This window comes from Aptenodytes patagonicus, chromosome 22, assembly GCF_965638725.1.
Source record: "Aptenodytes patagonicus chromosome 22, bAptPat1.pri.cur, whole genome shotgun sequence".
Lineage (NCBI taxonomy): Eukaryota > Metazoa > Chordata > Aves > Sphenisciformes > Spheniscidae > Aptenodytes > Aptenodytes patagonicus.
The window spans coordinates 365,059-381,460 of NC_134970.1; the positions used below are offsets into that span (position 1 = coordinate 365,059).

General features: G+C 43.8%; 2 protein-coding genes across 3 annotated transcripts in view; both read left to right on the forward strand.

The window, feature by feature from the left end:
* Positions 1-83: 83 nt before the first annotated feature.
* Positions 84-4,175, forward strand: BCAS2 (BCAS2 pre-mRNA processing factor). 2 transcript variants are annotated; one of them, XM_076357985.1, is made up of 7 exons: positions 84-191; positions 268-360; positions 447-517; positions 637-798; positions 1,868-1,918; positions 3,111-3,191; positions 3,724-4,175. In XM_076357985.1, exons 1-7 carry the CDS (start codon positions 99-101, stop codon positions 3,851-3,853), a joined length of 681 nt encoding a protein of 226 aa, XP_076214100.1. In that variant the 5' UTR covers positions 84-98; the 3' UTR covers positions 3,854-4,175. The 2 variants fall into 2 exon arrangements, with proteins under 2 accessions (XP_076214100.1, XP_076214101.1); XM_076357986.1 differs by lacking the exon at positions 268-360.
* A 1,181-nt stretch (positions 4,176-5,356) lies between these two features.
* The window catches only part of TRIM33 (tripartite motif containing 33), a 39,197-nt gene continuing 28,151 nt past the window's right edge, over positions 5,357-16,402 (forward strand). The window contains exon 1 of the mRNA XM_076357720.1: positions 5,357-5,804. Coding sequence (XP_076213835.1) covers positions 5,357-5,804 — 448 coding nt within the window. The remainder of the gene's footprint in view (positions 5,805-16,402) is intronic.

Below are 16,402 nucleotides of genomic sequence, written 5' to 3' on the forward strand. Positions count from 1 at the left end.
GGCCCCGTCGGCCGCGGGGGGGCGCACACGCGGGGCGGGCGGGGCGCGCAGGCGCTCTGCGGCAGCGCCGCTCGGCGGAGGGCCGGGGCCGGCGCACGATGGCGGGGCCGGGGTTGGTGGCGGGCGACGTGGTCGTGGATGCGCTGCCCTACTTCGACCAGGGCTACGAGGCGCCGGGCGTCCGCGAGGCGGTGAGTGCGGGCTGGGGCGGCGGGCGCGGGCCGGGGCGGCGGGCGGCGTTCCTGCCTGACGCCCCGTGCGCGCTAGGCCGCGGCGCTGGTGGAGGAGGAGACGCGGCGGTACCGGCCGACGAAGAACTACCTCAGTTACCTTCCGGCGCATGACTACAGCGCCTTCGAGGTGAGGCGGCCCGGCCGGTCCGTCCCCCCCCCCCCCCCCCTCGGCCGGCCGGCCGCCCCGCCGCCTCACCGCTGCCTTCCCCGCAGACCGAGATCATGCGGAACGAGTTCGAGCGCCTGGCGGCCCGGCAGCCCCTCGAGCTGCTCAGCATGAAGAGGTGAGCCGAGGCGGCCCGAGCCCCGGCCCGCCCCTGTCGCTGGCCGCGTCGCCCTCGGGGAGCGCTGGGCCTGAGGCGGCCTGGGCCTTCTCCTGAGGTGGGTGGGCGGCGTGTTCTAGGTACGAGCTGCCGGCCCCGTCCTCCGGCCAGAAGAACGATATCACGGCGTGGCAGGAGTGCGTGAACAACTCCATGGCGCAATTGGAGCACCAGGCGGTCCGCATCGAGAACCTGGAGTTAATGTCGCAACACGGTTGTAACGCTTGGAAGGTGTACAACGAGTAAGGCCTTCATCTGCTTTGCTGAACCTAGCTGAAGTTCTGACTTCAGTTTCTGTATATTTCTCGCGTTTTCCTGTGTAAGTCCAGTGGGGAATCTTTAGAACATATCCTGGAATAGCTGAGCCCCTTGGAGAGAGCCATACGTGGAAGAAAAGGAGGCTGATCTGGAAGAGAAGGGAGCCGTCTCTGTGGCCAAGAAATAGCCTGTGTTTCAATACATCCTAATCTTGAATTTTGTGAATTATCATTTGGGTAGCAGTTGGTGATAATGGGCTTTAATTGAGGATAACTAAAGGGACTAATGACAGCCTGCAAAATGATCATTCAGTAGTGGAAATAAAGATCACTTACTACTGATACTGCTCAGCTGGGAGCCATTATTAATAAAAGCTGTTGCAAAAGCCAAAAAAAGTTGTAGACAGTATGGCTGCAGGAAGCACCAGGGCTATTTCAGGCAGAGAATGTTAGTGCCCACTTTTGAGAAGGGTTAGCTTAGTCTTAGATAAAGGCGTAGACAAAAGGAGTGCGAAACTTAACCTTTGAGAGAAGTCAAAGCTGCTTAGCTTAGGAGAAGGGGGGGGCAGGTAGAGGATCTATTAGCTCGCACATGTGTCAGGAAGCAAAAAGAACTGTTTGTGCTCTGACAATGTTATGTGAGGGAAACAATAATAAAAATTGGTTACAGGTGATTTTAGAATTAGAAGATGGGTGATAAGGTAGGGAGATGTTACAGTAGCATTCTAGTCAGAATAGCACAAGCATACAGTAACAAGCTTGATCAGCTAATGGATATGATTTTATGATGCTGTCTGATGGCGAGAGCTGACCATAGTGATTATTGAAGGTTTATGTCTTAAAACTGCATATGTTACAATGGGAGTGTTTTGGCATTGTGTCATTCCCTTCAGGAGTGAAAAGCATAGGCTGCAGTGAGATGAGAACAAGTTGTCTGGTGTTTGCATTGAAGTGGCTTGTTGTGTCCTTAACTGAAGAGTTAAATCGCAGGTTAAATGGGTCTGATCTAGCAATTGTATGTTTTCCTAATGCTTTGCTTGCATTCTGCTATTAGACATCTGGTTCATATGATAGAACAAGCCCAGAAAGAGCTTCAGAAGTTGAGGTGAGTCATTCTTTTTCATATTTTCATACTGAAGTTGGAAGGAAAGTGAACCTCTCTCCCCCACCCCCCAAGCTATACAAAGGCTTGTGTATATGCTGCTGCCGTGGTCATAGGAAAAAAGACCCAGTAATAACAATAATTAAGAAATCTGACCCTGCCCTCCCCAAGCGGCTACATTCATAATGCCTATTCCACTCAAACTCTGTTTGTTTTGTTTGACCCTCTGCTTTGAACAGAATGGATTGTGTTGGAATCCTCTCTGAAATACAGTCATGTTTTCTTTTCACTGCTGATGGACTTTTATTTAGTGTGCAGTTGTCTCAGCGAAGACGTTCCCTGATGTTAGGTTTGGCCTATCATTTTAAAGTGGATGCTTTAATGAGTTTACAGAGATGGATTACTTGGGGATGGAGGTTGTACTATATTGAAATGATGCACCTTCATAATTCATTCTTATTTAGACAGCATGCTATGGACTTGGCAAGTAAAGCTTTTCAGCTTTCAGATTTAGGTGAACTACTGTCATTTTCAGCCTGAAGATGGGAATGTATACTGGGACATGGGTAGAAGGCAAGTTGCATCGTGATTCGTATCTTTTATCAGTACCTGTGTGTTTAGATTAGCTGGAATTACTGTCTTGGACAGAATCAGTGTGGGAGAGGGTAGCAGCAGAACTCAAGTTGGGAAGGCTGAAGAACACCACGATGTATGGCAAGGAGGCTCACAGAATATGAGTGTTAGCAGTGTGAACTAAGAACTACTTAGAGACCAAAGTATTTTAAGTATTCTGTACTTCTCAGGTGCTTCACTGAATTACTGAATTTTGCGAATGATTAGCCATTCATCTTTGCTTTTCTGACTTTTTTTCAGAGAGAACAAACACTTTTTCTCTTCTGCACTTGTCCAGGAGCAGTAGGCTTGAATGTTTGAAGTTTTGTTTGTAGTAGAGTGGAAGGTTTTTTGTTGTTTTTGTTGTTTTTTTTTTTGTTTGTTTGTCTTACTTGTCTCAGGGTTCTGTGTGCAGCCCTGTACTGGGATTTGTCCATCTATGTGTTGTAGTTACGGTCCTGGCTACACAAGTGTTTTCTGGTAGTACTTCTAGGGATTAGGTGTATTTCGAAATTAGCAGCAGATATTACAAATTTTAAAGAAAGGAGACAAAAAAAAAAACCATAGATCTCTTTCTCCCCAGGAAAAACATTCAAGATCTGAACTGGCAACGAAAGAACATGCAGCTCACAGCTGGGGCTAAGCTACGAGAAATGGAATCTACGTGAGTATCTGGATTTTTTCCGTTAAATCTTCCACAAGTGTATCTTTTGCTTGAAATTCTTGCATGCAGAGCATCAGTGATCTTTTAGTACTATTGTAGAATGTTATCGCATGAATACTGTTGCTTTGCACAAAGTGTTTTAAAGGGTTTGTAATACAGGTCTACATAATAGTTACTGTGGTTGAGCAAATCAATGAGCAACAGATGTGAAAAGGAGGGCATATTAGGTGCTTGAAACTGCCTGTCTAAATTGTTTCTTAAACTCTTCTTTATCTAGATATTGGAAGTTAGTGGATTTGAGTCTAGTAAATTAAATTTTGTATGTTAAGGTTTAACAGGGTTAAAAACTACTTTTTATCACTTTGGTTATTCAAATTACCATTGATATCCACTGAGGTTTATCATGTACTGAGAAAAATACTGCTTTATTCGGTGTCTTTGTGCTTTCTTTGGAGCGATAATTGTCTTTGATTTTAAAACAGAGGGCTGTTAAATAACACTTGAAGGCTTTTTTATTTCTTTTCCCTTCCAGATGGGTCTCTCTTGTCAGTAAAAATTATGAGATTGAACGAACTATTGTGCAGCTAGAAAATGAAATTTCACAAATCAAACAGCAGCATGGGGAAGCAAACAAGGAAAATATCCAGCAAGACTTCCAGTGACTTAATCCTTACTGTCTTACTGCAGCATATGTTAAAAAAAGCAAAACAAAAAACTTTGGAGATGCTATGTGTTTGTAGATGCCTCTAGTTGCAGTTGTGTAAGGTGATAAAAAGGTATTTTCATTGTTTCTTTTCCTTGTTTTAAATTCTAGGAGGCGGCAGGGTAGACTCAAAATGTCCTGTTCAAATGTATTACTGGCATAGTTAAACGTACTGTGAACTGTTTCACTTTTTATATACCTAAAGTAGGAGCTCTTAAAAAAACCCCATTTCATGTTTTTGCATTTTCCTCCGTGCCTTTAATAAACGTTGTTTTGCTATCTGTATGGCTTCTGATTCATGCTCAAAAAACAGCCCAGGTGCTGTCAACGAGGTTGGCTTTGCCGAATAAACCCACCTAATAGCACTGCATGGCTGACGCGTGTGAACTTGAATTCAGTGTGGGAGGCTTTGTCTGTCTGGGGAAGGGGCTGCTTCTCGGCGTTAGGAATGGCATTTGTAACTGGCGTGCCAACCCAGGAGAGAGGCTGGGATGCAACTCTGCAGGCCCAAGGGGCTTTTCTTTAGGGATTTTATACCCTACGCTGCAAGGCTGTGATACGAATCATGCCGTTACCTTCTAATGCATATTTCTAATTACCCATCTAAGTGTGGTGCAGCATGGCGACTATATTTTTGTAGGTCTTGCAGCATCATAATACGTCAGCATCCTTGCGGCTTATCTGCTCATCCAGGTGTTTCCATCGTCAACTTCTGCAAGGTGACCAGGCGTCACGATCCTTCCTCCGTCAGTTAGTTCTGTGAGGACGGAGGGTTCCTTGCCTTAGGCGATCGCTTGTTCTTCGGGAGGGGTAGGTAACGGACCCTGGGGCTCGAGACAACGGCGCAACCATTGTACTGTTCTTAGCTCCTCCTGCCTGCGGTGTCTCCGCAATTTGTATCGCACCGGGCAGGTTCCGAGTGGGCGCTAACGGCCTCGGGCGTGGCACGGCGCCCGCGGTGTCGGTTCCTGGAGGTGCGGTGCGTTCGCAGGCCGGGGCAGGGCTCCCCGCCCGGGCGGGGCTGCGGCCCCTCCGTCGCCGTGCGCGGCTCCGGGAGGCGCCGGGCTCCGCCCGGTTCCGCGTTCCCGCCCGCCGCAGCCGCCGGGAGCGGGGCCGGGGCCGCGGTGCTGCCCGGGTGGCGGCCGCGGGAGGCGGGGGCGGGGCCCGCGGGGGGCGGTAGCCCACGCTGGCGATTGGTTGGGAAGCCGCCGATGCCGACCAATGGGAATTCACCCCGAGGTGCGGTGACAGGCCTGCGCCCCGCCCTGGCCGGCGGTACGTCGCCACTAGTCTTTCCGGACGCCCCCTTAACGACGGGGCACGCGCGCCTGCGCGCGGCCTGTTGGGCCGTGTTGAGCGCGCCTGCGCGAGCCTCGGGCCCGCCTCCCTGCCGGGGCGCGCGCACGGTGCGTGGTGACGCCGTGCGTGCGCGGAGCGGGGAGCTGGGTTCAAAGGAGGAAACATGGCGGAAAACAAAGGAGGCGGCGGCGGCGGGGAGGGGGCTGCCGAGGCCGGGCCGGGCGGCGGCGGCGGCCTGGAGCCCGCGGCCGCGTCACCCTCCGGCGCCGCGCCGCTCGCGCCCACCGCCGCGCCGCCTGAGGAGCGGGAGAGCCCGGGCGCGGCGGCGGCGGAGCGCGGTCTCGGGGAGGCCGAGGCCGAGGCGGCGGCGGGGCCTGGTGCCGTTCCAGGGCCGGGCCCCAGCCCGGTGCCCCCGCTGACGCCGGCGGCGCCGGGGCCCTTCTCGCTGCTGGACACCTGCGCCGTTTGCGCGCAGAGTCTGCAGAGCCGGCGCGAGGCCGAGCCCAAGCTGCTGCCCTGCCTGCACTCCTTCTGCCGGCGCTGCCTGCCCGAGCCCGAGCGGCAGCTCAGCGTGCCCGTGCCCGGCGGCGCCAACGGCGACATCCAGCAAGGTGAGCGCGGGGGGCGGCCGGGGAGGGCCGGCGGCGCTCGCCCGCCCGCCTGCGGCTTCTCCCCGGGTAGGTTTCTCCGCGTTGCTCGCTGGGCTCTCGTTCCTGGCGTCGAGCGAGCGCTCGGCTTCGGTTTCTCTGGGTTTCAACCCGCAGTTTTTCTCGGCCGCGTTTGGTGGCTGTACCGGGAGAGGTTACGTACGTGACCGCCGGTGTTTCTGTTGCCCTAACCCTCCGGGGTCTGTCTTACAACGCCCATCAGCAGCTTGCTTCGTATTTTCAAGCGACGGCTGAAGCTCCGAAGTTCCTGGAATTATAGTGTAAATTGCGTTGTCCATTTTGTTTTGTTTTGGCTTTCAGGGGTGCTACAGTAGAGGCGTAGCACTCTATGAGTGCTCCTCCATGAGGAGGTGTTCAACTGTCCAGTTCTACAGCACTCGAAAAAAAATTTGTCGAAGTGAAATCTGATTCACTGTCGTTACAGTATTACATGCTCAATTGGAAACGGTGTGTGTAGTACACCTGCTTTCAGATACATGTTTCCTGCGGACTGAGTTAAAACATTGCAGTGCCCTTTGTTAGTTGACTCGCTATGCCTGTGAACTCTGCACATACATAACTTTTGTGCCGTGGAACGAATGTAGACTGCTCCTTCCAGGTGGTTTTTATTGAAATCACAGCTTGAATTTTATTTTTTTACTTTATATGTTCAGGGATGGAATTGAAAAGCTTCTGGAGGTTTTAATGGAGTGACTCACATACTGTGGTCTACAGACCAAACTAGGGCCCTGGTAAGTGGTTTTGCAGGTCTTAACTGGGCCCTGTGGTCAAAGAGACCTTGTTTGGTGACATCTTTCTGGTTTTAGCAAGGACTCAAGCCTTTCCTCTGTTGCATAGTGAAGGAATTAACCTGGCTTGGTAGTGGTTCTTTCATCCAAACTGTTCAGAAGCAGTTCATGTAGGATGTGGTCTTAGCAAGTCCATTAGTTTTAAAAAGATGATGCATTAAATATAGTTCATAAATGCACTAACTGAAGCACTCATTTGGTCTTGTGATCCTTCTTGTTAAATTCTAGATTCTACATTTTGCATTATATATGCTAGTGAAAGATACAGAACTTGGAAAGCTAGGTTTATTTTACTAGCAATTAGCAGGATTATCTGAATCCCGCTATGTATGTTAGGATACAAGTGTGGGAACAACATGAAGCATAGCTTCTGAAGTATATATAAACTGGAATATCAATTCTTGTCGTACACATTTTAAGAATGCTTGATCGTGTGCTTTGGTGAAGTAAGAATTCATCTTTGGATTGCTGCATCAAAAACTTCTAGATGATGTGAGCAAGATGTGCATATAGGGTCCAGGAGAGTATACTGGTAAAGATGTGTATGATCCCTCTGTAGTGGTACATAAGTCTGCATGAACAAAAGTATTAGCCCAGCAGGGCGGTTAAGAATGAGACATTGACCGACCAGAAGATGCACTTTTGTGGACAGCTCTCTCTGCATTGAAAATGGAATCAGTTGAATGGCACATGAAATGCTTGCCAGTCAGTCAGGTACAAAATGGACATTCTCAACATACAGAGAAGTACCACATTGCTTAGTCATGCAGGTTCCTTCTCTGTTGGCATGGGTTTTGATAGTCATGAAGTGTTACTTCCACTTCTACTGCTTCTCTAGTCTCCTTAACCATGAGCAGGTGTTTTTCATGAAGGAATAATTAATGGAAAGTGGTACACATAGCTGTACCTGAAGCAGGTTACACTTAACTGCAGGCTCTCACTGCTGGATTATATGCTGTATTATTTCATATGCATTTAAATTTGCCTGCTATTTTGCAGTGTCTCTACGCCTAGATAAGAGAATTACAAGTGCTATGGAAAAGAACTGGGTTTTTCTTTTGATATTTTCCGGGTTGCTTTCTTAATTAGTTTCAGATTTTGCTCTGTAAGAGTTGTCAGTACTTAAAATAGTAATATTGGTTAATAACTGTAGAAGCTACTTAACAGGAGTTGAGTGCGAGGTCGGTACCTACAGAGCGGTTCTCTGAGTGACAGTACCCTTTCCTGATGAAAGCATGCTGCTGCTGTCATAGAGAAAACAGTAAGGATACTTGAAGGCAATAGTTTGTGGTCTATATCAGCATTTCTTCTTCTTCCCTGTTGCCACTCCCTTGAGAGACACTGCTAATGAAGACAGAAGAATGGTCTCAATTCCTAAAAGTTTGAGAAACACTGGCTAAAGTTTAAAACAATTATCTAAAGTCGTGGTTTGCTGTATTATAAAGAAGTAACTGGTAGGTTCATACCTATTGTACTGGTGAAAGAATTTTTTTTTGCTGTTATTTACATTTATGTTGGGGAAAAAATGAGAAGTTTTTTGTTTTATGTATTTTTACGTCAGTTTTTTAACATAAAAAGTAGCATCTCATATTCAGTTTAATGACTTAATAGGTCATTGGAATGTGCATTTTATTTGGTGGATAGACGATTTCTTAGTGCCTGGTGTTTCAGCCGTCCAGCTGGACTCTTCCTTTCAGATTGAATAGGTTACAAGAAAATGCCTTCTCGTATTTGTATCACAGTACTCTGAAAAATGTTTATTTCTAAGTTAGAGATTTCAGACGGTTACAGATATTGCAAAACAACTTTTTATGCACCCACTGCTGCTTCTGCTCCTGGGAAGATAGGTTGTTTTGAGGTTTCACTGCCTCACAGAGATACTTACAATCTCTCTTAAGAAGATTATCTCAATAGAGAGAATGTGTGGCTCTCCCAGCTCCTTGTGAATGTCACAATCTTCATTAGGCTGAAAAACTAAAAAAGAGCTGCAGGATGCTTTCAGAGAGCCTAAGGGATACATGCACGATTGGTTAATGTGCATGTATGTATAATTTGAGGAACAATACATTTACTACTGAGTACTATAATATATAGTATTGTAAATTATTTTGATAACGCTGAATTCAACTCCCATACCCAGTGTTTATGTATTTAGAAACTGTGTATTAATCACACCTTAAATTATGCAGTAACTATTTTTAATTTGCTTTGAAAGGGGGACATAAAAAAGGTATGATGTCTGTGAGAATGACATATCACTTAAATTGAGTTTGGTAGTATTTACTGTATTTTCAGTCTAGAAAGCTGAAAATTCCTGCATCAAATAGACTGCTTAAGATATGTAAATGCAGGCCATCTTAGTTTCAGTGAATGTTAGTACACATCACCTGAACTCTCTTGATTCTTTAGCTTTCTCCTGTGTTGATGAGTGAGGGTCATGAATATATGCTGGAGCCCAGCAAGGGCCGGGTCCTGAAAAATGTTCAGTTCATATTCTGGATTTACTAAAAATCTTGGTCTGAAACTTAAATTTCAGTCTAAATTAATAGTGTATTTGAAAATAATGTTTTTGTCTCAGAACATTCTAGGCATGTATTACTTTTATAAGAATTGATGTCTGTGCTATAAATTGGTTTTCCTTATTAAATATAATGTGTTGTCAGTTCAATGCATGACAGTTGTGATTGTTTGTCAAAAAAAAAAAAGCTGAATTAGGAGTGAACCTTGAAAGCAGTTAATTTTTTTAAAAAGTTTATTTATATTCTGATAGATTTCAGTCTGATTGTGTCACTTACTTGACCTGTGAGGGTTTATTTCCAGGTCTAATCACTGGAACTAGAACAGGGGTTTTGATGTATGGTTATGCAGAAACATATTTGGACCCTTACATTTCTGAGAGAAGTAAATATTATGCACATGCAGTAACTACTATTGGTGTTCTCAACCAATAAATGAAACCTGGCAGAGATTCATTCCTTAGAGGACTGCATACATGCCAAGTTTGAACTTAAAACGGAAGTTTGAGTTATTAGATTGCACAAGTGCTTGCAAATATTTCCTGAACTATGACGTTTTATCATCATTATAACAATGTAAACATCTGAAAGGATTTTCAATTTTCTTATATTCACTTAGTACTTTTGTGTTGGGAAACACATTTCAACTCAAAACAAACGTGTGTGTTTAAAAACAGATGTCTAAAATTATGCTGTTCTACAATCCCAATTACTGTTGAGTGAAGGTTGATGACTTGTCAGTGGATGATGTGGTAGAGTTTTAGGCTAGTCCTAATTGATGTCTCATAAGTATCAACAGAAAATCTAAGCCATTTCTTTAAAATGAATGTTCTTGAAGGAGCACAGCATCACATAGGTTGGCAGGGACTTGCAGATGAGTCTAGCTTGACCTCTTGCTCAAAGCAGGTCTGGTTAGAGGAGGTTCTTTAGGGCCTTGTCCAGTTGTGTGGTGACTGTCTACTGGGATGGCAACTTCACAACTTCTCTGAACCTCCGTTGCAGTGTTTGACCGTCCTTGTTGTAAATATGTGAAATATATATTGTGTTGAAGCAAGTTTTGCCTTGTTCCTGCTTGTATGTGTTAATACTTGTCCTTTTACTGGACAAGTAAAAGGGAAGAGTAAAAGGCTCCTACCTTACATTACTCTTGCCTCTCTTACAAGTAAAAGGCTCTTACCTCTGGGAAGAGCCTGGCTCTGCCCCCCTGCCCTGTCAGGTGGTTGCAGACAGTGGTGAGGTCCCTCGGTGCAGGCTGAGAGGTCTGACAGGTGCAGCCTCTCCTCACACGTTGTGTGTTCGAGCCCTGATCGTCTTGGTCGCCGCTGCTGGGCTTGCCCCAGTTTGTCAGTCTGTCCTGTACCAGGGAGTCCCAGACTGGGCCCAGTATCCAGGTGTGGTCTCCCAGAGTGCTGAACAGGGGGAAGGATCGCTGCCCTGGACCTGCTGGCTGTACTTGCTAATGCAGCCCAGGATGCGTTGGCTTTTTTTGCTGAAGGGCATGCTCTTGACCCCTGTTCAACTTCTTGTCCGTAAGGTACTTTAAACATTGTATTTTAGGGTATTAAAGTGAGGTTAAAGTTACTTTTTTATACTCTTGTTTTAGGGGTTTAGTACTCTTGAATGTCATGAAGCAACTAAAGAATTGATAAAGATTTTTGTATTACAGACCAGAGCTTATATTAAAGGAGTTGGATCTTACGAAAACATGAATTTTAGTACGTAAGTAGGGATATTTAGGAATGCAAGTGTTTGGGTTCAATATTTGAATAAACTTTGAGAGGTACTTTGAATTTATAATTTTGAACTACTGGAAAGACTCCCTACGTTAGCCCAGTGATGGAGGGGATCCAGTGGTGAGCAGTGCTACTGAAGTACAAAGTGCTTTTTGTAGTGTCTTATCCCTTGATCGCGTACATCATGTGCATGCCAAGCCCTCCCCCATTCAGATCAATGATCTCCCACCCTCAGCAATACCCTTTATTTTGTTGCCAAAGGCCGTCTTGGAGTTAGAACTTCAGTGACTTTACTTTCTGTTATTGCTTTTTGTTCTCTGTAAGGTTTAAGAAGTGTTTGGTTAGGCTGTGATGTGTTCATTTTAAGTTGACTGAAGTCAGCTTGGACTTGAAGTCAACAAGTGAATGTATGGATCCTTTAGTATGGAAGCTTCTTATAAAAGTTAGCTATTTCGCTTTAGCTAGTGTAATGTTTGTAGCAAGTAGGTAAGTTTCCATGGCTAGTTGTACCTGTGTTCCCCTTCCCTTCCTCCCCACTTCCCCTTTCTCTAACCCCAGGGCTACAGTGCTGGAGGCTCCCAGCCAGCTTCTCTCTGGTGTTTGTAAATGAAAACTAGAAAACCAGATCGAGAGGATGGTAGTATGTGGGTTTGGCTAGGAAACAGGTTAATTCTTACTGGCTCAGGAAGCCTTGCTCTTCTACAGATGGTCTCTGAAACATCTGATGAAATTCCAGAAGGGAATTTCTAGAAGAGTGGATAGGGAGCAAAGAATAAGATTCAGAAAATTCCAGGTTTTTTCTTCTTGTGCAAAAGTAGTAGGTATGAGTTGAACACATACTGTCTTACTGGGCAGAATGTGTCTTGCCTAGCAAAGATGTACTGGGGGCAGATCAGTCGATTTCAACTGAAGTTAAAAGTGCCAAGAGTCTGAATTCCTTAATATCAAGCTGGAGTGGGTATAGTAGCCAAAGACTTGACATAAGCTTTCTCTGGAGACGATTTCTCTGGTTTGATCCTATGAGACTGGAAGTATAGAGAATCAAGCCTTTCTTCCTCCACCTCTGTAGCTCTCAAGCATTTTTAAAATTCGGAGGAGTATTTTAGTGTTGTCAGGATTAAGGTGTCAGACTGGAGAAATGAGTTCTAAGCAGATTTTGAATAAATTTCTTGCTGAAACTATTTCAAGATGAAGGCTTTCATAGTTATATTAACCTGTTGAAAAAATTGCCTGTTTTGAGATGCATGCAAATAGCCATCAGAGAAATGTTGTCACCCTTGGGAAATTTTAAACAAATATATACAAGGTATTCTCATAGTTCAGAGTTACAATTAAGAAAAATACTTTTGTTGCAGCTTTAGGTGTTAGTCGGCAATGGTAGATTAAAAGCATCTTCTATTTGAAATCTTAAGTTCTTTAAAATGTTCCATTGTGATTTGCTGCTGGATTATGTTGCAGATTTTTTAGGAGTCTTTCTGTTTTTATGAAAACAAAATTACTTTTCTCCTCAATTTACTTCAGTTTTGCGCTTTCTGACATCCTTTGACATCTGTGGTCTAGTTTAGTATGCTTTATCTAAATCATAAGCAGTTAAAAGGATTACATAGATGCTACTCTTATTAGTGTTCTTAATAAAGTCTTTGACAAATAAGAATGTCTAATGTGCAATGTAAGGAAGATGTGACTTCTAGCAGTTGTGTAACTAACGGTTCAACACGTGTTGCGTAGCAAAATTTGTGCTACTTGCCTCTCTTTGCTCTGACAAAACTCTTCACCTGAGGTATTCTGTGTTCTGCTTCGGTTAGAAGTGTAGGTGATAACCTCGGCAGAAGTTGCGAAGAGAGCTGGAGCCATACCAAAATGTTCTTGTACGTCTTTTCCTCGGTTTCGCAGTTGTGATCCACAGCCTGATTTGCAGAGACGTGGGCTCCCGTGCAGGGCAGGGGCAGCTCTTCCCAGGGCAGCGACCGTTCTCGGGATGTGGCCGGTGTCCCTGTTTCCATCCACCGCAGGCTCTGCCTTGAGTCCCATCAGCGTGCTGGAGAGAGCTGGGGTGCAGAGCGGCTCAGGCAGCTCCCCAGGGCTAATTCCTGCTGTAGTTCTTACAGATCCATCCCTGACTATGTTCTTGCGGGGATGTGCTTCTGTCAGTTCTCCTTTGTGGTTTTCTTCAGCTTGGAGTAGTGTCTCAGGCAAATTGCTTTTTCTGACTGTGTCAGGAGACTCCTTAGGAACGTGTCGCAAGGAATCTGGGAGTTTCTTTTCTCCCTCTGTTGCAGGCTTTGGAAACTCTGGTAGGGAGGAATGGCTCATGATGTGAGAAGATGGCAAGTGAAACCTATCTCCCTTTGAGTGGGGTTGACAATACAAGGCAGGCTTTTCCTACCTGCTGGATTGGTGACTCTCAAATCAAATTTCCAGGTAAGAAATTATTCCTGCTTCTCACTTAAATCAGCCTTAGGTAGGGTAAAAGGAGAGAAACAAAACTCAGTTTAGGCTACATGTTGAATGTAGCAGCTGATGGGGGACAGTAAACATGTATGATTGAAAAAATTTTTGCTGTTCTGGATAATGTCTGGAGAAGTGTGTGACAAAAAGTAGAATCTGATCTGAACTGCACAATTAATTGGGAATAGCATGTAATTCATTTCACCATAGTGCTTCTGGAAACGGCAGGGAAGGGAAAATTTGGTACGTATAGCTGTGTATATCAAGTACTGTGGAAGAGAGACAATAAGTGTTTATGCTCATGGTGTTACAGGTCTTATACACCATTGTGAGGTTTGTGATAAACACAAGTAGAAAAACCAGTGATGTCGGTCCCCTTAAATGCAATGTAAGAAGCTTGGAAGCCCACTCCTGTTACCTGCAGCTCTTGTAAAATAGTTAATCATTTTCTGTGGCCTTTTTAGGTCCGTAGGCTGATTGTTCTTGGATTTCTTCATGAAAGTACTGATATTCACAGGAGCATCTGTGGATGGCTGGTGAAGTTTGTGGGGTGCTTTCTTCTTTTTCTTTTTTTTTCTTGGCACCTGAAGTATAACTAGTTAATGCTGATGACAGTATTTTGATGATAGGGTACTGTAAGTCAGAAAGGAACTGCTGTTCAAAATGTTTTAGACCCTCAGTGCAGAGTTTCACGTGATGTGGTCAATACTTAGTATTTCTTCCAATATTTTTGCCAGGCAAGAAGCATTTCTGTTTTATGGTTAGGTGAAACTGAGCCATATGGGATTTGAAATGTGAAGTCTGAAAAAAACTTCCTGATTCTCAATTCTTTGCTTTAGTGCTGCTGTTAACCTCTGGAGTATTGATTTGTAGTTTCAAAATAATATGAAGCCATCTTTGAGAATGTAGGAAGTCTATAGTAATAATTAGGATTGGGGGGAGATCATAAACCAGTCTGACCTTTGTAATTTCTATGAATGTGTCTAATTCTAATTCAACTGTGATTTAGAAAAAAAGATTGATCTTTTAACAATAGTTTTTGCTGTGTGCTATCTGATACATTCCTTGGAAGTAGTTAGATGCCTTTTTTGAAAGCAGTTACAGTGGAAATGTATGTACTAGGGCTAACGCTTTTGTTTTGTTTTAAACAGTATTAAGCTTCTAATTTAAACTGATGCAGAAAAACAATGTAATAAGTTCTGCTGGAGTATAACTAGGATGATATTTTTACTTTTACTTCATTTTAATTTTCTTATGTAAGAATTTTTTTTGACTGAAACTGGGAGTGAAACCTTGTTTTTCTAGTAGGTTATATAAACATTTGAGCCTTAGTTTGTCCTAAAATACACTCTCATTAAATTTTTGCCATAAACTTTGTTAGCTTGCAAATTATCTAAAGTTTTGACAGGTAAGGATTTCTTTGTTTTTCTTCTATGAAAATACTATTTCAGTGTGGTTTTCTCTACTTTTCCCTCTCCCCTCACAAAATCAGCCACATCTATGTCTTTTCAGTAATGCAGTTTGGTTTCTAGTGCAAGTGATGCTGCATTAATTTGTTTTATATTAGATTAAAAGACCGGGACATGAGTGAGTACGAGATGTATAGTGGCTAATACAATATTGGAAAGCTGCTGTTGGAAATAATGAGTATTGAGATGTGAAAATAAAGTGTAATATGCTGAATGAGAATTGCAAGGCCTTGTCTTAGGATTGTGATCTATTGAGATACATGCAGAACACTGGTGGCACCTTGTGTACAAAGTGTATTTGAATATGGAGGTGCAAAAAGTGGGTGTTTGACTGTGAGAGCAGTATTTGTGGACTACCTGTTCCCTGTGTCCTCTCAGACAGAAGCAATGGGCAAGGTGGAATTACCCGCGGTCAGAATCCAGCCCATGGACTGCCACTTGTATCGCTCTTTTGACATCAAAAGGCTTGATTTTATTCAAGCTTTCAGTGATTTGTCTAGTTTAAAAGCAAAACAAAACCTGCCTTACAGGAAGTGGTTTGCATCTGTGGAATTTGACTTTGCGTTGCGTAAAGATTATAGATCTTGGGCTGCTTAATTTTTTTTCTGCAACATTTTGTATGATTAACCCAAGACAGCACTAAAAATCAGGTTTAGCTGTGGTCTGTTTTAAGTGGAATAGTTTTAATGGTAAATGTTTGAAACTTGTTCTGTAAGTATATACACATCAGCTGATAGGTGGCTTTCATATAGTATTCCCTAAAGAATTTTGTCTTTCAGTAATAAGATAATCTCAAGGTTCTGAATATGGGGGAAGCTTCATTGTATATATGAAAGCTCTTGTACATGGAGGTACTGAAATACTGGTTATCTTTCACATCCTGCTCTTGAAGCATGTTTCATTTGATGAGACAGGGAATTTTTAGTTGGATTATTGTTGTTGCTCTGCAGTGAATCTTCTGTGTTCTGAAGCCATCGTTAATTTTAGCACTTGAAAAAATTAATGCTAATTTACTATTAATGTAATTAATCTCCCTGAAATAAGTCCTACTGTTCTAACTCAATATCCACAAAGTTGAGCATCATTTAATTACACTTACTTTTCAAAGGTGTTTCAGGTGTCCCAGTGTGTAAAAATACCCAATCGCTTTGAAAGCTTCTCCTTGAAAATTATATTCACAATAAAATTGCATAGGAACTTGATTTAAGACTAGATGACACTTTTGGGGAGAAAGTGTTAACCACAACCTTAGTGGTAAATAAGTTTTCAAACCTTTAACGTAGGTTGTTCATAGAACATCTTTAAACGCCAGTTTGGTTCATGTAGTAACTTCTTTGCAGCTCCGCTGAGGACTTAAAACTCTAATTTAGCAATTACAGAGGATAACAAAGCAGGATACTGGAAAGGAACTAGTCTAATTGATATCCAGTGTTAAAGCTATGTGTGTATACATTTACATGTATATGTGCAAAGTGTTGTATAGGCTGCAGAAAGGCAGGTGTAGTTGGCATGAGAGCATTTTTTGCTATCAACTCGTGGTTTTTGGTATTAGCCTTCCCTGCAGAACACTATTTGAAAAAACCCTGA

What these genes read in the sequence shown, in the direction of transcription:
- BCAS2 (XM_076357985.1), top strand. Translation starts at nt 99, where the DNA reads ATGGCGGGGCCGGGGTTGGTGGCGGGCGACGTGGTCGTGGATGCGCTG. An exon ending in ATGACTACAGCGCCTTCGAG is followed by an intron (nt 361 to 446) that starts GTGAGGCGGCCC and finishes CCTTCCCCGCAG; the next exon opens with ACCGAGATCATGCGGAACGA. An exon ending in AAAGAGCTTCAGAAGTTGAG is followed by an intron (nt 1,919 to 3,110) that starts GTGAGTCATTCT and finishes CTTTCTCCCCAG; the next exon opens with GAAAAACATTCAAGATCTGA.